Here is a 23151-nt window from a genome sequence, read left to right as displayed (position 1 = left end):
AACCTTTCCCTGTCCACGTACTTAGATTCACAGATATGGACAGCATGGAAACAGACCCTTCGGTCCAACCCGTACATGCCGACCAGATATCCCAAACCCAATCTAGTCCCACCTGCCAGTAACCCGGCCCATATCCCTCCAAACCCTTCCTATTCATATACCCATCCAGATGCCTCTTAAATGTTGCAATTGTACCAGCCTCCACCACATCCTCTGGCAGCTCATTCCATACACACACCACCCTCTGGGTGAAAAAGTTGCCCCTTAGGTCTCTTTCCCCTCTCATCCTAAACCTACGCCTCTCGAGTTCTGTCGAAACTCTCTCCTCTTATCCCTGTATCAATCCCCAAACTAATCCCACTGCCCCGCTCTCTCTCCCCATAGCCCTGTATCAATCCCCAAACTAATCCCACTGCCCCGCTCTCTCCCCATAACCCTGTATCAATCCCCAAACTAATCCCACTGCCCCGCTCTCTCTCCCCATAGCCCTGTATCAATCCCCAAACTAATCCCACTGCCCCGCTCTCTCTCCCCATAACCCTGTATCAATCCCCAAACTAATCCCACTGCCCCACTCTCTCTCCCCATAGCCCTGTATCGATCCCCGAACTAATCCCACTGCCCCACTCTCTCCCCATAGCCCTGTATCGATCCCCAAACTAATCCCACTGCCCCGCTCTCTCTCCCCCGCTCTCTCTCCCCATAGCCCTGTATCAATCCCCAAACTAATCCCACTGCCCCACTCTCTCTCCCCATAGCCCTGTATCAATCCCCAAACTAATCCCACTGCCCCACTCTCTCTCCCCATAGCCCTGTATCAATCCCCAAACTAATCCCACTGCCCCACTCTCTCTCCCCATAGCCCTGTATCGATCCCCAAACTAATCCCACTGCCCCGCTCTCTCCCCATAGCCCTGTATCGATCCCCAAACTAATCCCACTGCCCCACTCTCTCTCCCCATAGCCCTGTATCGATCCCCAAACTAATCCCACTGCCCCGCTCTCTCTCCCCATAGCCCTGTATCGATCCCCAAACTAATCCCACTGCCCCGCTCTCTCCCCATAGCCCTGTATCGATCCCCAAACTAATCCCACTGCCCCACTCTCTCTCCCCATAGCCCTGTATCGATCCCCAAACTAATCCCACTGCCCCACTCTCTCCCCATAGCCCTGTATCGATCCCCAAACTAATCCCACTGCCCCGCTCTCTCTCCCCATGACCCTGGATCAATCCCCAAACTAATCCCACTGCCCCGCTCTCTCTCCCCATAGCCCTGTATCGATCCCCAAACTAATCCCACTGCCCCGCTCTCTCTCCCCATGACCCTGGATCAATCCCCAAACTAATCCCACTGCCCCACTCTCTCCCCATAGCCCTGTATCGATCCCCAAACTAATCCCACTGCCCCGCTCTCTCTCCCCATGACCCTGGATCAATCCCCAAACTAATCCCACTTCCTCAGAAAGTTCGCCCCACCACCCTCTGTGTAAAAACATTAGCCCATCATGTATTTAAGTCTCCTGCCTCTCGCTGTAAAAGTGCCCCCCCACCACCCAAGGGTACGGCTGCCTACCGTTCACGACCCCTACGTGATATTATAAACCTCCATCAGGTCATCCCTCGACCTCCAACGCTGCCCCGGTAAATCTCGGAGGGACATGGGCCCGGACCTGGCAGGTGGGGAGGGCCGAGCACTGCCGAAAGGTCTGTTTCCGTGCTGTGTGTCTCTCTGACTCCATTCCCTCACCACCCAACCCCCCCCACACACCCTCCCAACCCACTGGCGGTCTGACTGAAAGCGTGGGAAACCCCTTCGTCGCGCTCGTACGCTCCATTCCTTCCAGCGATTGAGGCTGGAATCCCACCCGCCATCCCCTCGCGCGGGCGCCCACTCCCTGGTCCCGAGGCTCGGTCGGTCGCCCAGATCCCCCTGCGCCGTTTCTCTCCGGGCGGGCGTCGTGCCCCGCGGGGTTGAGGGGGTGGGCTGGGTGCGCGTTTCGGGAGACGGGAGTCACGTACCACGGCGTCCTCGTGAGGGGCATGATCTCCGACCACCAGCATGACAGGGCACCTGGAGGAGACGCCAACAGAGCAGGATCAGTTGGGGAGGCCACACCGAGAGGTCGCAGGGTCAAACCCCCCCCCCCCCCCCCCGCCGCTGGACTGGGGCTGGGGTTCGACCGTCCCTCCATACTCCCTCCTCCCTACTCCTCTCCTCGGGAGTGACAAGGGCAGAAAAGATGGACTCCTTAACAGCCTAGTCTTCCGGTGGCATTCCATCGCGGTTAAAACCGCCCCCCTCAACCAACTCGGGCCCGGGCAATGCCCTCCCCCCCCCCCCCCCCCTCTTTTTAGGGGGTAAGGAAGTCTGTGGCCCTCACCCCTCGCCCTCCCCCGCTTGACCCGGTCGGTTGGGCTCTCCATGCGCCTCCATTCCCCTCCCCCTCCAAAAGAGACATGAACCACCAACCCCTCCCTCCGTAATGGCTGACCGCGGAGGTGGGTGGGGGGGTAACCCCACCACCAGGACAGGGCAGACGGCGTTTTGGGGGGTGGGGGAGGTAAACCCGGACCTTCCAGAAGCGGGAGAGGTTGGCCCAACCCCCTCTCCCCCCAACCCCACCACCCCGTCGGCCATCTTACTTGAGAGTTCCTGCGCCGACACGGTCTATCTCCAGGTCACGGCGACTGCAGGCAAGAAAGAAAAACCACGCCAGTGTGAGAACGGCAGACATCCATCCCCTCGCCCGAGAGAGAGGGAAAGATGAAAAGCAACAGCAGTTTTCAAACGTGCCCCCCCCCATCTCCATGCCATTAACACCCATTCCACATCTCAATCCCTCCTCCGCCATTTTCCTTGTGTCTCCTGCTCTGAGTAAAGCAGACCCATTACCTCCCTGCCATTAACACCCATTCCACATCTCAATCCCTCCTCCGCCAATGTCAGCACTAACTCCCGCCTTTTTCTCTGGGCACCGCCACTCGCTCCCCCTCTCATCCACGGGGTAATGGACGTCATTGACCGGGTCCCCTTCAGCTCTGGTGAAGAGTCACCCCCCCACCCCCACCCCCACCCACCGGACTCAAAAGTGTTGAATCTTGGGTTATTGTTCCTCTCTTTCCCACCCCCCATCTCGCAGGAAACACTGACTTTCTCCAGCATTACCCAACGGCGGAAAAGACCATAAGACGTAGGAGTGGATGTAAGGCCATTCGGCCCACTGAGTCCACTCTGCCGCTCTATCGTGGCTGATGGGCATTTCAACGCCCCTCACCCGCACTCTCCCCTTATCCCTTGCGAGATTACGAAGTCATCAATCTCTGCTTTGAAGACATTTAACGTCCCGGCCTACACTGGGCTCCGTGGCAATGAATTGCAGAGGCCCACCACCCTCTGGCTGAGGAAACGTCTCCTCATTTCAGTTCCAAATTGCCCCTCTTCCCCCCCCCTCCTCCCCACCCCGGCCTCTAATTCTAAGGCTGTGCCCACGGTTCCTAGTCTCTTCCCCACCTGACGGAAACAATTCCCATCCTTTTTAAGCCTTGCATCACCTTCTAAGTTTCTATTCGATCTCCCCTCGACCTTCTCAACCCTTAACGAATACAATCCCGGGGTCCCGGACCGTTCATCGTGTGTTAGGGCCTAGCGTTCCTGGGATCATCCATGTGACTCTCCGCTGGACACGCTCCAGCACGGTGGCTCAGTGGTTAGCACCGCTGCCTCAGGGACCCGGGTTCGATCCCAGCCTCGGGGCGACTGTCTGTGTGGAGTTTGCACATTCTACTCCACCCCCGCCCCCCAATGTCTGTGTGGGTTTCCTCCCACAGTCCAAAGATGTACAGCTCAGGGTGGATTGGCCGTTCTAAATTACCGATAGTGCCCAGGGATGTGCAGGTTGGGGTGGATGGGCCATGCTAAATTACCCATAGTGCCCAGGGATGTGCAGGTTGGGGTGGATGGGCCATGCTAAATTACCCATAGTGCCCAGGGATGTGCAGGTTGGGGTGGATTGGCCGTGCTAAATTACCCATAGTGCCCAGGGATGTGCAGGTTAGGGTGGATTGGCCGTGCTAAATTACCCATAGTGCCCAGGGATGTGCAGGTTGGGGTGGATGGGCCGTGCTAAATTACCCATAGTGCCCAGGGATGTGCAGGTTAGGGTGGATTGGCCGTGCTAAATTACCCATAGTACCCAGGGATGTGCAGGTTAGGGTGGATTGGCTGTGCTAAATTACCCATAGTGCCCGGGGATGTGCAGGTTAGGGTGGATTGGCCGTTCTAAGTTACTCATAGGGCGCAGGTTATGTGTATTAGTCAGTCGTAAGTATAAGATAATGGGATAGGGGAATGGGACTGGGTGGGCCACTCTTCGGGGGGTTGGTGTGGACTTGTTGGGCCAAAGGGCCTGTCTCCACACTGTAGGGATTCTATGAATCTACCCGCGGGCAAAGGTGGCGCGGGGGCCGGGGTGGGGAGGCTGGGACAGGGAGGTTCGTTCTCTCGGCAGGATGGGCCATTTCCTGTCAGCCATCTTGGATCGACCCTTTCCCGCTTGGTCTCCAACCACCGCGGAAGCCCATTCCGGCAAGGGGCGAGTCCGGGCCTCGGGCGGTCCACCCACCGTTGGACTGACACCACCCCACACCCCCCCCCGCCCAAACCCCACCATCCAACTCTGCCCTCCCCCACCTGTTGTAGCTGTTCCAATACAGTTCGATGTTGCTCAAGGTGTTTCCTTCAGTCATGTGTTGGCGGTAGGCGTGGATCAACTCCGAGTTGTTGGAGAGTTCCTCCTGCAGAGAGACAGAGGGGGAGGAACAGGGATGAGGCTCTGCTCTGGGACATCCCGGCATCGAGTGACTCCCTCAGGGAGTTCCGAAGGCTGTGGGGCAGGAGGCAAATAGGATTGAGGAGAATCCAAAGGGGACCTAACAACTGAAGAGTAACTGGAGAGAGGATAGGTCCTTGGGTTCATAGCTCCTTGAAAGAGGAGTCGCAGGTGGATAGGATAATGAAGGAGGCGTTTGGGACGCTTCCCTTCACTGGTGTCGGAGGTACAGTTAGTCAGTTTGCAGATGACCCCAAAATCGGAGGGTGTAGTGGACAGTGAAGAGGGTTACCTCAGATTACACCAGGATCTGGACCAGACGGGCCAATGGGCTGAGAAGTGGCAGATGGAGTTTAATTCAGATAAATGTGAGGTGCTGCATTTTGGGAAAGCAAATCTTAGCAGGACGTATACACTTAATGGTAAGGTCCTGGGGAGTGTTGCTGAACAAAGAGACCTTGGAGTGCAGGTTCATAGCTCCTTGAAAGTGGAGTCGCAGGTAGATAGGATAGTGAAGGAGGCGTTTGGTATGCTTTCCTTTATTGGTCAGAGTATTGAGTACAGGAGTTGGGAGGTCAGGTTGCGGCTGTACAGGACGTTGGTTAGGGCCACTGTTGGGATATCGCGTGCAATTCTGGTCTCCTTCCCATCGGAAAGATGTTGTGAAAGGGTTCAGGAAAGATTTACAAGGATGTTGGAGGGTTTGAGCTACAGGGAGAGGCTGGACAGGCTGGGGCTGTTTTCCCCGGAGCGTCGGAGGCTGAGGGGGTGACCTGGTTTATAAAACCATGAGGGGGCGTGGATAGGGGCAAATAGGCAAGGTCTTTTCCCCCTGGGGTGGGGGAGTCCCGAATTAGAGGGGGTTGGTTTAGGGTGAGAGGGGAAAGGGAGCTGAGGGGTAACTTTCTCACCCAGAGGGTGGTGCGTGTGTGGAATGAGCTGCCAGAGGAAGGGGTGGGGGCTGGTACAATGACAGCATTGAAAAGGTGGATGGGGACAGGGATAGGAAGGGTTTGGAGGGTAGTGGGCCAGGGGCTGGCGAACGGGGATTGGATTAGGTTAGGGATATCAGGGTCGGCACGGACAGGACGGGCCGAAGGGCCTGTTTTCCGCGGTGGGCCTCTCTCGAAATGTCCCCGGCCAGAGACTGTGAAGAGCACACCGCGTGAGGACCCGTCAGTGTAACCCTGCCAACGTGCGAAACCACTAAGACCCCCCACCCTCTACCCTGAACCCTGAGAGTACACACCAGGGCCTCAGAACGGCCGAAGGTGCAGGTGGGGGCAGCTGAGGAGAGAGATTCGACCTGAGGCTGGGTTGACGTGGGGGTGGGGGGTGTGTGGGGTGGGGAGTGATGGGGTGCGGTGTTGAGAGGGAGCTGACCCCTCGTGTCAGAGGGAGTGGGGCTGAATCGTCGATCCGGGGGGCTGGGGGGAGTATCATGATGATGACACGAACCGAAAGAGTTGGAGGTGGTCCTGAGAACGTACAGCCATGCCAGCAGGGGAAACAGACCTCTCCGAACCGAGACCAGGGTCGGGTTGGGGGGAGGGCTGCGTTAGACGGAGAGATCGGGCAGTTCAGCCCCTCGCTCCCTCGAGTTCAGAAAAGAGCAGGAGGGAGACTGGATCGAGGGGTTTCAAACAGACGGGGGTGGGGGGTGGGGGAGAGGAATTACTCTCCCAACCTCCACCCCCCACCCCCGAATGATTACTTATTCACTCACGGGAGTGTGCGTCGCTGGCTGGGCCCAGTGTTTATCGCGCTGTCCCTAATTACCCCCCCCCCCCACCTTGACAACGTGGGCGGGTTGTGGTGAGCTGGCTTCTTAGCCACATGCGGCTGGGGGGTAGACCCACCATGCCCCTCAGGGAGGGGGGGTAATCCCGGGATTCTGACCCCAGGAAGAAACGGCCGATAGATTCCAGCACGGGGAGAGTGGGTCAGAGTCAGGGAGAGCGGGTCAGAGTCGGGAGAGTGGGTCAGAGTCGGGGGGAGTGGGTCAGAGTCGGGGGGAGTGGGTCAGAGTCGGGGGGAGTGGGTCAGAGAGTCGGGGAGAGTGGGTCAGAGAGTCGGGGAGAGTGGGTCAGAGAGTCGGGGAGAGTGGGTCAGAGTCGGGGAGAGTGGGTCAGAGTCGGGGGGAGTGGGTCAGAGTCGGGGGGAGTGGGTCAGAGTCGGGGGGAGTGGGTCAGAGTCGGGGAGAGTGGGTCAGAGTCGGGGAGAGTGGGTCAGAGAGTCGGGGAGAGTGGGTCAGAGAGTCGGGGAGAGTGGGTCAGAGAGTCGGGGAGAGTGGGTCAGAGAGTCGGGGAGAGTGGGTCAGAGTCGGGGAGAGTGGGTCAGAGTCGGGGGGAGTGGGTCAGAGTCGGGGAGAGTGGGTCAGAGTCGGGGGGAGTGGGTCAGAGTCGGGGGGAGTGGGTCAGAGTCGGGGAGAGTGGGTCAGAGAGTCGGGGAGAGTGGGTCAGAGTGTCGGGGGGAGTGGGTCAGAGTGTCGGGGGGAGTGGGTCAGAGTGTCGGGGGGAGTGGGTCAGAGTCGGGGGGAGTGGGTCAGAGTCGGGGAGAGTGGGTCAGAGAGTCGGGGGGAGTGGGTCAGAGTCGGGGGGAGTGGGTCAGAGTCGGGGAGAGTGGGTCAGAGAGTCGGGGAGAGTGGGTCAGAGTCGGGGAGAGTGGGTCAGAGTCGGGGAGAGTGGGTCAGAGTCGGGGAGAGTGGGTCAGAGTCGGGGAGAGTGGGTCAGAGAGTCGGGGAGAGTGGGTCAGAGAGTCGGGGGGAGTGGGTCAGAGTGTCGGGGGGAGTGGGTCAGAGTCGGGGGGAGTGGGTCAGAGTCGGGGAGAGTGGGTCAGAGAGTCGGGGAGAGTGGGTCAGAGTCGGGGAGAGTGGGTCAGAGTCGGGGAGAGTGGGTCAGAGTCGGGGAGAGTGGGTCAGAGAGTCGGGGAGAGTGGGTCAGAGAGTCGGGGAGAGTGGGTCAGAGAGTCGGGGAGAGTGGGTCAGAGAGTCGGGGAGAGTGGGTCAGAGTCGGGGGGAGTGGGTCAGAGAGTCGGGGAGAGTGGGTCAGAGAGTCGGGGAGAGTGGGTCAGAGAGTCGGGGAGAGCGGGTCAGAGTCGGGGAGAGCGGGTCAGAGTCGGGGGGAGCGGGTCAGAGTCGGGGAGAGTGGGTCAGAGTCGGGGAGAGTGGGTCAGAGTCGGGGGGAGTGGGTCAGAGTCGGGGAGAGTGGGTCAGAGTCGGGGAGAGTGGGTCAGAGAGTCGGGGAGAGTGGGTCAGAGAGTCGGGGAGAGTGGGTCAGAGAGTCGGGGAGAGTGGGTCAGAGTCGGGGAGAGTGGGTCAGAGTCGGGGAGAGTGGGTCAGAGTCGGGGAGAGCGGGTCAGAGTCGGGGAGAGCGGGTCAGAGTCGGGGAGAGCGGGTCAGAGTCGGGGAGAGCGGGTCAGAGTCGGGGAGAGCGGGTCAGAGTCGGGGAGAGCGGGTCAGAGTCGGGGGGAGCGGGTCAGAGTCGAGGGGAGCGGGTCAGAGTCGGGGGGAGTGGGTCAGAGTCGGGGGGAGTGGGTCAGAGTCGGGGGGAGCGGGTCAGAGTGTCGGGGGGAGCGGGTCAGAGTCGGGGGGAGTGGGTCAGAGTCGGGGGGAGTGGGTCAGAGTGTCGGGGAGAGCGGGTCAGAGTCAGGGGGAGTGGGTCAGAGTCGGGGAGAGCGGGTCAGAGTCGGGGGGAGCGGGTCAGAGTCGGGGGGAGCGTGTCAGAGTCGGGGGGAGCGTGTCAGAGTCGGGGGGAGTGGGTCAGAGTCGGGGAGAGCGGGTCAGAGTCGGGGGGAGTGGGTCCGAGTGTCGGGGGGAGCGGGTCAGAGTCGGGGGGAGCGGGTCAGAGTCGGGGGGAGCGGGTCAGAGTCGGGGAGAGCGGGTCAGAGTCGGGGGGAGCGGGTCAGAGTCGGGGGGAGTGGGTCAGAGTCAGGGGGAGTGGGTCAGAGTCGGGGAGAGCGGGTCAGAGTCGGGGAGAGCGGGTCAGAGTCGGGGAGAGCGGGTCAGAGTCGGGGAGAGCGGGTCAAATCGGGGGGAGTGGGTCAGAGTCGGGGGGAGTGGGTCAGAGTCGGGGAGAGTGGGTCAGAGTGTCGGGGAGCGGGTCAGAGTCGGGGGGAGCGGGTCAGAGTCGGGGGGAGTGGGTCAGAGTGTCGGGGGGAGTGGGTCAGAGTCGGGGGGAGTGGGTCAGAGTCGGGGAGAGCGGGTCAGAGTCGGGGGGAGTGGGTCAGAGTCGGGGGGAGTGGGTCAGAGTCGGGGAGAGCGGGTCAGAGTCGGGGAGAGCGGGTCAGAGTCGGGGGGAGTGGGTCAGAGTCGGGGGGAGTGGGTCAGAGTCGGGGAGAGCGGGTCAGATCGGGGGGAGCGGGTCAGAGTCGGGGAGAGCGGGTCAGAGTCGGGGAGAGCGGGTCAAATCGGGGGGAGTGGGTCAGAGTCGGGGGGAGTGGGTCAGAGCCGAGGGGAGTGGGTCAGAGAGTCGGGGAGAGTGGGTCAGAGTCGGGGAGGGTGGGTCAGAGTCGGGGGGAGTGGGTCAGAGTCGAGGGGAGTGGGAGGTGGTGTATCTGCTGCCCCCCACGCCCCTCCCGTCCCTGGTCCTCCGAGATGGTTAGAGGGGGTGTGTGCGGGTTTGCTGTCCTGGGAGCCCCTCGGATGAGTTTCCACAGTGCCTCTCGTAGACGGGACACGGGGCCTGGGAGGGAATGTGGAAAGGGAGAGGCGTGGGATCGGGGCGGGGGGTATTGGCACCACGGGGGACGGGAAGGGGAGTGTGCTCCAGGTTTGGGATACTCACCTGGCTGAACAGGTGAGCAAGGATCACATCACTCAGAGAGCTGGTCAAACCAGTGATCTAAACAAGATAGGGAGAGTGTGTGAGCAACCTCCATTACATTCCAGTCTGTAACTCCCTCCCGGGGTATCTGTTATTCTGTATATAAACCCCACCCCGAACACCTCGATTAGATTCCAGTCTGTAACTCCCTCCTGGGTATCTGTTATTCTGTATATAAACCACCCCGATCCCTCGATTAGATTCCAGTCTGTAACTCCCTCCCGGGGTATCTGTTATTCTGTATATAAACCACCCCGAACCCCTCGATTAGATTCCAGTCTGTAACTCCCTCCCGGGGTATCTGTTATTCTGTATATAAACCACCCCGAACCCCTCGATTAGATTCCAGTCTGTAACTCCCTCCCGGGTATCTGTTATTCTGTATATAAACCACACCGAACCCCTCGATTAGATTCCAGTCTGTAATTCACTCCCGGTTATCTGTTATTCTGTATATAAACCGCCCCGAACCCCTCGATTAGATTCCAGTCTGTAACTCCCTCCCGGGTATCTGTTATTCTGTATATAAACCACACCGAACCCCTCGATTAGATTCCAGTCTGTAATTCACTCCCGGGTATCTGTTATTCTGTATATAAACCGCCCCGAACCCCTCGATTAGATTCCAGTCTGTAACTCCCTCCCGGGGTATCTGTTATTCTGTATATAAACCACCCCGAACCCCTCGATTAGATTCCAGTCTGTAACTCCCTCCCGGGGTATCTGTTATTCTGTATATAAACCACCCCGAACCCCTCGATTAGATTCCAGTCTGTAATTCACTCCCGGGTATCTGTTATTCTGTATATAAACCGCCCCGAACCCCTCGATTAGATTCCAGTCTGTAACTCCCTCCCGGGGTATCTGTTATTCTGTATATAAACCACCCCGAACCCCTCGATTAGATTCCAGTCTGTAACACCCTCCCGGGTATCTGTTATTCTGTATATAAACCACCCCGAACCCCCCGATTAGATTCCAGTCTGTAATTCACTCCCGGGTATCTGTTATTCTGTATATATAAACCACCCCGAACCCCCGATTAGATTCCAGTCTGTAACTCCCTCCCGGGTATCTGTTATTCTGTATATAAACCACCCCGAACCCCTCGATTAGATTCCAGTCTGTAACTCCCTCCCGGGGTATCTGTTATTCTGTATATAAACCACCCCGAACCCCTCGATTAGATTCCAGTCTGTAACTCCCTCCCGGGGTATCTGTTATTCTGTATATAAACCGCCCCGAACCCCTCGATTAGATTCCAGTCTGTAACTCCCTCCCGGGGTATCTGTTATTCTGTATATAAACCACCCCGAACCCCTCGATTAGATTCCAGTCTGTAATTCACTCCCGGGTATCTGTTATTCTGTATATAAACCGCCCCGAAACCCTCGATTAGATTCCAGTCTGTAACTCCCTCCCGGGGTATCTGTTATTCTGTATATAAACCACCCCGAACCCCTCGATTAGATTCCAGTCTGTAACACCCTCCCGGGTATCTGTTATTCTGTATATAAACCACCCCGAACCCCCCGATTAGATTCCAGTCTGTAATTCACTCCCGGGTATCTGTTATTCTGTATATATAAACCACCCCGAACCCCCGATTAGATTCCAGTCTGTAACTCCCTCCCGGGTATCTGTTATTCTGTATATAAACCACCCCGAACCCCACCATTAGATTCCAGTCTGTAACTCCCTCCCGGGGTATCTGTTATTCTGTAAATAAACCACCCCGAACCCCCCGATTAGATTCCAGTCTGTAACTCCCTCCCGGGTATCTGTTATTCTGTATATAAACCACCCCGAACCCCTCGATTAGATTCCAGTCTGTAACTCCCTCCCGGGTATGTGTTATTCTGTATAGAAACAACCCCGAACCCCTCGATTAGATTCCAGTCTGTAACTCCCTCCCGGGGTATCTGTTATTCTGTACATAAACCACCCCGAACCCCTCGATTAGATTCCAGTCTGGAACTCTCTCCCAGGTATCTGTTATTCTGTATATAAACCACCCCGAACCCCTCCATTAGATTCCAGTCTGTAACTCCCTCCCGGGGTATCTGTTATTCTGTACATAAACCACCCCGAACCCCTCGATTAGGTTCCAGTCTGTAACTCCCTCCCGGGGTATCTGTTATTCTGTATATAAACCACCCCGAACACCTCAATTAGATTCCAGTCTGTAACTCACTCCTGGGGTATCTGTTATTCTGAATATAAACCACCCCGAACCCCTCGCTTTAGATTCCAGTCTGTAACTCCCTCCCGGGTATGTGTTATTCTGTATATAAACCACTCCGAACCCTTCGATTAGATTCCAGTCTGTAACTCCCTCCCGGGTATCTGTTATTCTGTATATAAACCACCCCGAACCCCTCAATTAGATTCCAGTCTGTAACTCCCTCCCGGGTATCTGTTATTCTGTATATAAACCACCCCGAACCCCTCAATTAGATTCCAGTCTGTAACTCCCTCCCGGGTATCTGTTATTCTGAATATAAACCACCCCGAACACCTCAATTAGATTCCAGTCTGTAACTCACTCCTGGGGTATCTGTTATTCTGTATATAAACCACCCCGAACCCCTCGATTAGATTCCAGTCTGTAACTCCCTCCCGGGTATGTGTTATTCTGTATATAAACCACCCAGAACCCCTCTATTAGATTCCAGTCTGTAACTCCCTCCCGGGTATCTGTTATTCTGTATATAAACCACCCCGAACCCCTCAATTAGATTCCAGTCTGTAACTCCCTCCCGGGTATCTGTTATTCTGTATATAAACCACCCCGAACACCTCAATTAGATTCCAGTCTGTAACTCACTCCCAGGTATCTGTTATTCTGTATATAAACCACCCCGAACCCCTCGATTAGATTCCAGTCTGTAACTCCCTCCCGGGTATGTGTTATTCTGTATATAAACCACCCCGAACCCCTCGATTAGCTTCCAGTCTGTAACTCTCTCCCAGGTATCTGTTATTCTGGATATAAACCACCCCGAACCCCTCCATTAGATTCCAGTCTGTAACTCCCTCCCGGGGTATCTGTTATTCTGTACATAAACCACCCCGAACCCCCCGATTAGATTCCAGTCTGTAACTACCTCCCGGGTATCTGTTATTCTGTATATAAACCACCCCGAACCCCTCGATTAGATTCCAGTCTGTAACTCACTCCCGGGCTATCTGTTATTCTGTATATAAACCACCCCGAACCCTTCGATTATATTCCAGTCTGTAACTCACTCCCGGGGTATCTGTTATTCTGTATGTAAACCACCCCGAACCCCTCGATTAGATTCCAGTCTGTAACTCCCTCCCGGGTATCTGTTATTCTGTATATAAACCACCCCGAACCCCTCGATTAGATTCCAGTCTGTAACTCCCTCCCGGGTATCTGTTATTCTGTATATAAACCACCCCGAACCCCTCGATTAGATTCCAGTCTGTAACTCCCGGGGTATCTGTTATTCTGTATATAAACCACCCCGAACTCCTCGATTAGATTCCAGTCTGTAACTCCCTCCCGGGGTATCTGTTATTCTGTATATAAACCACCCCCAAACCCCTCGATTTAGATTCCAGTCTGTAACTCCCTCCCGGGTATGTGTTATTCTGTATATAAACCACCCAGAACCCCTCTATTAGATTCCAGTCTGTAACTCCCTCCCGGGTATCTGTTATTCTGTATATAAACCACCCCGAACCCCTCAATTAGATTCCAGTCTGTAACTCCCTCCCGGGTATCTGTTATTCTGTATATAAACCACCCCGAACACCTCAATTAGATTCCAGTCTGTAACTCACTCCTGGGGTATCTGTTATTCTGAATATAAACCACCCCGAACCCCTCGATTTCGATTCCAGTCTGTAACTCCCTCCCGGGTATGTGTTATTCTGTATATAAACCACTCCGAACCCTTCGATTAGATTCCAGTCTTAACTCCCTCCCGGGTATCTGTTATTCTGTATATAAACCACCCCGAACCCCTCAATTAGATTCCAGTCTGTAACTCCCTCCCGGGTATCTGTTATTCTGTATATAAACCACCCCGAACACCTCAATTAGATTCCAGTCTGTAACTCACTCCTGGGGTATCTGTTATTCTGTATATAAACCACCCCGAACCCCTCGATTAGATTCCAGTCTGTAACTCCCTCCCGGGTATGTGTTATTCTGTATATAAACCACCCAGAACCCCTCTATTAGATTCCAGTCTGTAACTCCCTCCCGGGTATCTGTTATTCTGTGTATAAACCACCCCGAACCCCTCGATTAGATTCCAGTCTGGAACTCACTCTCGGGTATCTGTTATTCTGTATATAAACCACCCCGAACCCCTCGATTAGATTCCAGTCTGTAACTCTCTCCCAGGTATCTGTTATTCTGGATATAAACCACCCCGAACCCCTCCATTAGATTCCAGTCTGTAACTCCCTCCCGGGGTATCTGTTATTCTGTACATAAACCACCCCGAACCCCCCGATTAGATTGCAGTCTGTAACTCCCTCCCGGGTATCTGTTATTCTGTATATAAACCACCCCGAACCCCTCGATTAGATTCCAGTCTGTAACTCCCTCTCAGGTATCTGTTATTCTGTATATAAACCACCCCGAACCCCTCGATTAGATTCCAGTCTGTTACTCCCTCCCGGGTATGTGTTATTCTGAATATAAACCACCCCGAACCCTTCAATTATATTCCAGTCTGTAACTCACTCCCGGGGTATCTGTTATTCTGTATGTAAACCACCCCGAACCCCTCGATTAGATTCCAGTCTGTAACTCCCTCCCGGGTATCTGTTATTCTGTATATAAACCACCCCGAACCCCTCGATTAGATTCCAGTCTGTAACTCCCTCCCGGGTATCTGTTATTCTGTATATAAACCACCCCGAACCCCTCGATTAGATTCCAGTCTGTAACTCACTCCCGGGTATCTGTTATTCTGTATATAAACCACCCCGAACCCCTCGATTAGATTCCAGTCTGTAACTCACTCCCGGGTATCTGTTATTCTGTATATAAACCCCCCCCGAACCCCTCGATTAGATTCCAGTCTGTAACCCCCTCCCGGGGTATCTGTTATTCTGTATATAAACCACCCCCAAACCCTCGATTAGATTCCAGTCTGTAACTGCCTCCCGGGGTATCTGTTATTCTGTATATAAACCACCCCGAACTCCTCGATTAGATTCCAGTCTGTAACTCCCTCCCGGGTATCTGTTATTCTGTATATAAACCCCCCCCCGAACCCCTCGATTAGATTCCAGTCTGTAACTCCCTCCCGGGGTATCTGTTATTCTGTATATAAACCACCCCCAAACCCTCGATTAGATTCCAGTCTGTAACTCCCTCCCGGGTATCTGTTCTTCTGTATATAAACCACCCCGAACCCCTCGATTTGATTCCAGTCTGTAACTGCCTCCCGGGTATCTGTTATTCTGTTTATAAACCACCCCGAACCCCTCGATTTAGATTCCAGTCTATAACTCCCTCCGGGGTGTCTGTTATTGTGTATATAAACCACCCCGAACCCCTTGATTAGATTCCAGTCTGTAACTCCCTCACGGGTATCTGTTATTCTGTACATAAACCACACCGAACACCTCAATTAGATTCCAGTCTGTAACTCACTCCTGGGGTATCTGTTATTCTGTATATAAACCACCCCGAACCCCTCGATTTAGATTCCAGTCTGTAACTCCCTCCCGGGTATGTGTTATTCTGTATATAAACCACTCCGAACCCCTCGATTAGATTCCAGTCTGTAACTCCCTCCCAGGTATCTGTTATTCTGTATATAAACCACCCCGAACCCCTCAATTAGATTCCAGTCTGTAACTCCCTCCCGGGTATCTGTTATTCTGTATATAAACCACCCCGAACCCCTCGATTAGATTCCAGTCTGTAACTCCCTCCCGGGTATCTGTTATTCTGTATATAAACCAACCCAAACCCCTCGATTAGATTCCAGTCTGTAACTCCCTCCCGGGTATCTGTTATTCTGTATATAAACCACCCCGAACCCCTTGGGGCATGTACCTTAGATGCAGCCCAGTCCATCCATCCTTTAGCGTTCGGGTCAATGTTCAGAAGGACGAGGCCCTCAACCAGATCAGGGGAGTACCTCTGCAGAATGGACAGACACCACGTTCAATTCCCCAACAAACCCTGATCCCTCTGATGCAGGATATCACATATTAACCATGGACGGAGGGGGTTAAAGAGGGTCTAGACGGGGGATATAAAATATTAAACAGGGACGGAGGGGGTTAAAGAGGGTCCCGACGGGGATTATAAAATATTAAACTGGGACGGAGGGGGTTAAAGAGGGTCCCGACGGGGGATATAAAATATTAAACAGGGACGGAGGGGGTTAAGGAGAGTCCCGACGGGGGATATAAAATATTAAACAGGGACGGAGGGGGTTGAAGAGGGTCCCGACGGGGGATATAAAATATTAAACAGGGACGGAGGGGGTTAAAGAGGGTCCCGACGGGGGATATAAAATATTAAACAGGGACGGAGGGGGTTAAAGAGGGTCCCGACGGGGGATATAAAATATTAAACAGGGACGGAGGGGGTTAAGGAGGGTCCCGACGGAGGATATAAAATATTAAACAGGGACGGAGGGAGTTAAGGAGGGTCCCGACGGGGGATATTAAATTTTAAACAGGGACGGAGGGGGTTAAGGAGGGTCCAGACGGGGGAGAGAAAATATTAAACAGGGACGGAGGGAGTTAAGGATGGACCTGACAGGGGATATAAAATATTAAACAGGGCCGGAGGGGGTTAAGGAGGGTCCTGACGGGGAATATAAAATATTAAACAGGGACGGAGGGGGTTAAGGAGGGTCCTGACGGGGGATATTAAATATTAAACAGGGACGGAGGGGGTTAAGGAGGGTCCTGACTGGGGATATAAAATATTAAACAGGGACGGAGGGGGTTAAGCAGGGTCCTGACGGGGGATATAAAATATTAAACAGGGACGGAGGGGGTTAAGGAGGGTCCTGACCGAGGATATAAAATATTAAACAGGGACGGAGGGGGTTAAGGAGGGTCCCGACGGGGGATATAAAATATTAAACAGGGGCGGAGTGGGTTAAGGAGGGTCCCGACGGGGATATAAAATATTAAACAGGAATGGAGGGGGTTAAGGAGGGTCCTGACGGGGATATAAAATATTAAACAGGGACGGAGGGGGTTAAGGAGGATCCTGACGGGGGATATAAAATATTAAACAGGGACGGAGGGGGTTAAGGAGGGTCCTGACGGGGGATATAAAATATTAAACAGGGTCGGAGCGGGTTAAGAAGGTTCTGACGGTGGATATAAAATATTTAACAGGGACGGAGGGGGTTAAGGAGGGTCCTGACGGTGGATATAAAATATTAAACAGGGACGGAGGGGGTTAAGGAGGGTCCTGACGGGGATATAAAATATTAAACAGGGACAGAGGGGGTTAAGGAGGGTCCTGACGGGGATATAAAATATTAAACAGGGACGGAGGGGGTTAAGGAGGGTCCCGACGGAGGATATAAAATATTAAACAGGGACGGAAGGGGTTAAGGAGGGTCCTGACGGGGGATATAAAATATTAAACAGGGTCGGAGGGGGTTAAGAAGGTCCTGACGGTGGACATAAAATATTAAACAGGGACGGAGGGGGTTAAGGAGGGTCCCGACGGGGGATATAAAATATTAAACAGGGACGGAGGGGGTTAAGAAGGTCCTGACGGTGGATATACAATATTAAACAGGGACGGAGGGGGTTAAGGAGGGTCCTGACGGTGGATATAAAATATTAAACAGGGACGGAGGGGGTTAAGGAGGGTCCTGACGGGGATATTAAATATTAAACAGGGACGGAGGGGGTTAAGGTGGGTCTTGACGGGGATATAAAATATTAAACAGGGACGGTGGGGGTTAAGGAGGGTCCCGACGGGGGATATAAAATATTAAACAGGGACGAAGAGGGTTAAGGAGGGTCCTGACAGGGTATATAAAATATTAAACAGGGTCGGAGGGGGTTAAGAAGGTTCTGACGGTGGATATAAAATATTAAACAGGGACGGCGGGGGTTAAGGAGGGTCCAGACGGGGGATATAAAATATTAAACAGGAACGGAGGGGGTTAAGGAGGGTCCTAACGGGGTATATAAAATATTAAACAGGGTCGGAGGGGGTTAAGAAGGTCCTGACGGTGGACATAAAATATTAAACAGGGACGGAGGGGGTTAAGGAGGGTCCCGACGGGGGATATAAAATATTGAACAGGGACGGAGGGGGTTAAGAAGGTCCTGACGGTGGATATAAAATATTAAACAGGGACGGAGGGGGTTAAGGAGTGTCCCGACGGGGGATATAAAATATTAAACAGGGACGGAGGGGATTAAGGAGGGTCCTGACGGGGGATATAAAATATTAAACAGGGACGGAGGGGGTTAAGGAGTGTCCTGACGGAGGATATAAAATATTAAACAGGGACGGAGGGGGTTAAGGAGGGTCCTGACGGGGATATAAAATATTAAACAGGGACGGAGGGGGTTAAGGAGGGTCCCGACGGGGGATATAAAATATTAAACAGGGACGGAGGGGGTTAAGGAGGGTCCTGACGGAGGATATAAAATATTAAACAGGGACGGAGGGGGTTAAGGAGTGTCCTGACGGAGGATATAAAATATTAAACAGGGACGGAGGTGGTTAGGGAGGGTCCTGACGGGGGATATAAAATATTAAACAGGGACGGAGGGGGTTAAGGAGGGTCCTGACGGGGATATAAAATATTAAACAGGGACGGAGGGGGTTAAGGAGGGTCCTGACGGGGGATATAAAATATTAAACAGGGACGGAGGGGGTTAAGGTGGGTCCTGACGGGGAATATAAAATATTAAACAGGGACTGAGGGGGTTAAGGAGGGTCCCGACGGGGAATATAAAATATTAAACAGGGACGGAGGGGTTAAGGAGGGTCCTGACAGAGGATATAAAATATTAAACAGGGACGGAGTGGGTTAAGTTGGGTCCTGACGGGGGATATAAAATATTAAACAGGGACGGATGGGGTTAAGGTGGGTCCTGACGGGGGAAATAAAATATTAAACAGGGACGGAGGGGGTTAAGGTGGGTCCTGACGGGGGATATAAAATATTAAACAGGGACGGTGGGTGTTAAGGAGGGTCCTGACGGGGATATAAAATATTAAACAGGGACGGAGGGGGTTAAGGTGGGTCCTGACGGGGATATAAAATATTAAACCGGGACGGAGGGGGTTAAGGAGGGTCCTGAAGGGGGCTATAAAATATTTAACAGGGACGGAGGTGGTTAAGGTGGGTCCTGACGGGGGATATAAAATATTAAACAGGGACGGAGGGGGTTAAGGAGGGTCCTGACGGGGGATATAAAATATTAAACAGGGACGAATGGGGTTAAGGTGTGTCCTGACGGGGGATATAAAATATTAACAGGGACGGAGGGGTTAAGGAGGGTCCTGACGGTGGATATAAAATATTAAACAGGGACGGAAGGGGTTAAGGAGGGTCCTGACGGGGAATATAAAATATTAAACAGGGACGGAGGGGGTTAAGGAGGGTCCTGACGGGGGATATAAAATATTAAACAGGGACAGAGGGGGTTAAGGAGGGTCCCGACGGAGGATATAAAATATTAAACAGGGACGGAGGGGGTTAAGGAGTGTCCTGACGGGGGATATAAAATATTAAACAGGGACGGAGGGGGTTAAGGAGGGTCCTGACGGGGAAATAAAATATTAAACAGGGACGGAGGGGGTTAAGGAGGGTCCTGACGGGGGATATAAAATATTAAACAGGGACAGAGGGGGTTAAGGAGGGTCCTGACGGGGGATATAAAATATTAAACAGGGACGGAGGGGGTTAAGGAGGGTCCTGACGGGGGATATAAAATATTAAACAGGGACGGAGGGGGTTAAGGAGGGTCCCGACGGGCGATATAAAATATTAAACAGGGACGGAGGGGGTTAAGGAGGGTCCTGACGGGGGATATAAAATATTAAACAGGGACGGAGGGGATTAAGGAGGGTCCTGACAGAGGATATAAAATATTAAACAGGGACAGAGGGGGTTAGGGAGGGTCCTGACGGGGGATATAAAATATTAAACAGGGACGGAGGGGGTTAAGGAGGGTCCTGACAGAGGATATAAAATATTAAACAGGGACAGAGGGGGTTAGGGAGGGTCCTGACGGGGGATATAAAATATTAAACAGGGACGGAGGGGGTTAAGGAGGGTCCTGACAGAGGATATAAAATATTAAACAGGGACAGAGGGGGTTAGGGAGGGTCCCGACGGGGGATATAAAATATTAAACAGGGACGGAGGGGGTTAAGGAGGGTCCCGACGGAGGATATAAAATATTAAACAGGGACGGAGGGGGTTAAGGAGGGTCCTGACGGAGGATATAAAATATTAAACAGGGACGGAGGGGATTAAGGAGGGTCCTGACGGGGGATATAAAATATTAAACAGGGACGGAGGGGGTTAAGGAGGGTCCTGACGGAGGATATAAAATATTAAACAGGGACGGAGGGGGTTCAGGAGGGTCCTGACGGGGGATATAAAATATTAAACAGGGACGGAGGGGGTTAAGGAGGGTCCTGACGGGGGATATAAAATATTAAACAGGGACGGAGGGGGTTAAGGAGGGTCCCGACGGGGGATATAAAATATTAAACAGGGACGGAGGGGATTAAGGAGGGTCCTGACGGGGGATATAAAATATTAAACAGGGACGGAGGGGATTAAGGAGGGTCCTGACGGGGGATATAAAATATTAAACAGGGACGGAGGGGATTAAGGAGGGTCCTGACGGGGGATATAAAATATTAAACAGGGACGGAGGGGGTTAAGGAGGGTCCTGACGGGGGATATAAAATATTAAACAGGGACGGTGGGGGTTAAGGAGGGTCCTGACGGGGATATAAAATATTAAACAGGGACGGAGGGGGTTAAGGAGGGTCCTGACGGGGGATATAAAATATTAAACAGGGACGGAGGGGGTTAAGGAGGGTCCTGACGGGGGATATAAAATATTAAACAGGGACGGAGGGGATTAAGGAGGGTCCTGACGGGGGATATAAAATATTAAACAGGGACGGAGGGGGTTAAGGAGGGTCCTGACGGGGGATATAAAATATTAAACAGGGACGGAGGGGGTTAAGGAGGGTCCTGACGGGGGATATAAAATATTAAACAGGGACGGAGGGGATTAAGGAGGGTCCTGACGGGGGATATAAAATATTAAACAGGGACGGAGGGGATTAAGGAGGGTCCTGACGGAGGATATAAAATATTAAACAGGGACGGAGGGGGTTAAGGAGTGTCCTGACGGAGGATATAAAATATTAAACAGGGACGGAGGGTGTTAAGGAGGGTCCTGACGGGGGATATAAAATATTAAACAGGGACGGAGGGGGTTAAGGAGGGTCCCGACGGGGGATATAAAATATTAAACAGGGACGGAGGGGGTTAAGGAGGGTCCTGACGGAGGATATAAAATATTAAACAGGGACGGAGGGGGTTAAGGAGGGTCCTGACGGAGGATATAAAATATTAAACAGGGACGGAGGGGATTAAGGAGGGTCCTGACGGGGGATATAAAATATTAAACAGGGACGGAGGGGGTTAAGGAGGGTCCTGACGGAGGATATAAAATATTAAACAGGGACGGAGGGGGTTCAGGAGGGTCCTGACGGGGGATATAAAATATTAAACAGGGACGGAGGGGGTTAAGGAGGGTCCTGACGGGGGATATAAAATATTAAACAGGGACGGAGGGGGTTAAGGAGGGTCCCGACGGGGGATATAAAATATTAAACAGGGACGGAGGGGATTAAGGAGGGTCCTGACGGGGGATATAAAATATTAAACAGGGACGGAGGGGATTAAGGAGGGTCCTGACGGGGGATATAAAATATTAAACAGGGACGGAGGGGATTAAGGAGGGTCCTGACGGGGGATATAAAATATTAAACAGGGACGGAGGGGGTTAAGGAGGGTCCTGACGGGGGATATAAAATATTAAACAGGGACGGTGGGGGTTAAGGAGGTCCTGACGGGGATATAAAATATTAAACAGGGACGGAGGGGGTTAAGGAGGGTCCTGACGGGGGATATAAAATATTAAACAGGGACGGAGGGGGTTAAGGAGGGTCCTGACGGGGGATATAAAATATTAAACAGGGACGGAGGGGATTAAGGACGGTCCTGACGGGGGATATAAAATATTAAACAGGGACGGAGGGGGTTAAGGAGGGTCCTGACGGGGGATATAAAATATTAAACAGGGACGGAGGGGGTTAAGGAGGGTCCTGACGGGGGATATAAAATATTAAACAGGGACGGAGGGGGTTAAGGAGGGTCCCGACGGGGATATAAAATATTAAACAGGGACGGAGGGGGTTAAGGAGGGTCCCGACGGTGGATATAAAATATTAAACAGGGACGGTGGGGGTTAAGGAGGGTCCTGACGGGGATATAAAATATTAAACAGGGACGGAGGGGGTTAAGGTGGGTCCTGACGGGGGATATAAAATATTAAACAGGGACGGAGGGGGTTAAGGAGGGTCCTGACGGAGGATATAAAATATTAAACAGGGACGGAGGGGGTTAAGGAGTGTCCTGACGGAGGATATAAAATATTAAACAGGGACGGAGGTGGTTAGGGAGGGTCCTGACGGGGGATATAAAATATTAAACAGGGACGGAGGGGGTTAAGGAGGGTCCTGACGGGGATATAAAATATTAAACAGGGACGGAGGGGGTTAAGGAGGGTCCTGACGGGGGATATAAAATATTAAACAGGGACGGAGGGGGTTAAGGAGGGTCCTGACGGGGGATATAAAATATTAAACAGGGACGGAGGGGGTTAAGGTGGGTCCTGACGGGGAATATAAAATATTAAACAGGGACTGAGGGGGTTAAGGAGGGTCCCGACGGGGAATATAAAATATTAAACAGGGACGGAGGGGGTTAAGGAGGGTCCTGACAGAGGATATAAAATATTAAACAGGGACGGAGTGGGTTAAGTTGGGTCCTGACGGGGGATATAAAATATTAAACAGGGACGGATGGGGTTAAGGAGGGTCCTGACGGGGGATATAAAATATTAAACAGGGACGGAGGGGGTTAAGGAGGGTCCCGACAGAGGATATAAAATATTAAACAGGGACGGAGGGGGTTAAGGAGGGTCCTGACGGGGGATATAAAATATTAAACAGGGACGGAGGGGGTTAAGGAGGGTCCTGACGGGTATATAAAATATTAAACAGGGACGGAGGGGGTTAAGGAGTGTCCTGACGGGGGATATAAAATATTAAACAGGGACGGAGGGGGTTAAGGAGGGTCCCGACGGGGGATATAAAATATTAAACAGGGACGGAGGGGGTTAAGGAGGGTCCTGACGGGGGATATAAAATATTAAACAGGGACGGAGGGGGTTAAGGAGGGTCCTGACG

The 23151-nt window shown here is 53.1% G+C and overlaps 2 protein-coding genes across 2 annotated transcripts in view; one reads left to right on the top strand and one right to left on the bottom strand.

Annotated features, from left to right (window-relative positions):
* The window catches only part of LOC148144578 (adenylate cyclase type 2-like), a 236112-nt gene extending 234466 nt beyond the window's left edge, over window positions 1–1646 (top strand). Inside the window, exon 9 of the mRNA XM_087975733.1 lies at window positions 1614–1646. Within this exon, the coding sequence (XP_087831859.1) occupies window positions 1614–1646 (33 nt within the window). The remainder of the gene's footprint in view (window positions 1–1613) is intronic.
* Window positions 1647–1729: 83 nt separating this feature from the next.
* Window positions 1730–23151, bottom strand: part of LOC122548076 (protein NDRG2-like) — an 81230-nt gene continuing 59808 nt past the window's right edge. The window contains 5 exon segments of the mRNA XM_087975681.1: window positions 1730–2072; window positions 2645–2689; window positions 4692–4795; window positions 9615–9671; window positions 15703–15789. Of these exon segments, the coding sequence (XP_087831807.1) occupies window positions 1745–2072; window positions 2645–2689; window positions 4692–4795; window positions 9615–9671; window positions 15703–15789 (621 nt within the window). The 3' untranslated portion in view covers window positions 1730–1744.

Source organism: Chiloscyllium plagiosum, unplaced genomic scaffold (genome assembly GCF_037043375.1).
Source record: "Chiloscyllium plagiosum isolate Xiang-an unplaced genomic scaffold, Cpla_swu_hap1 HiC_scaffold_27, whole genome shotgun sequence".
NCBI classification, from domain to species: Eukaryota; Metazoa; Chordata; class Chondrichthyes; order Orectolobiformes; family Hemiscylliidae; genus Chiloscyllium; species Chiloscyllium plagiosum.
This window is presented reverse-complemented; position numbering and strand designations above follow the sequence as displayed.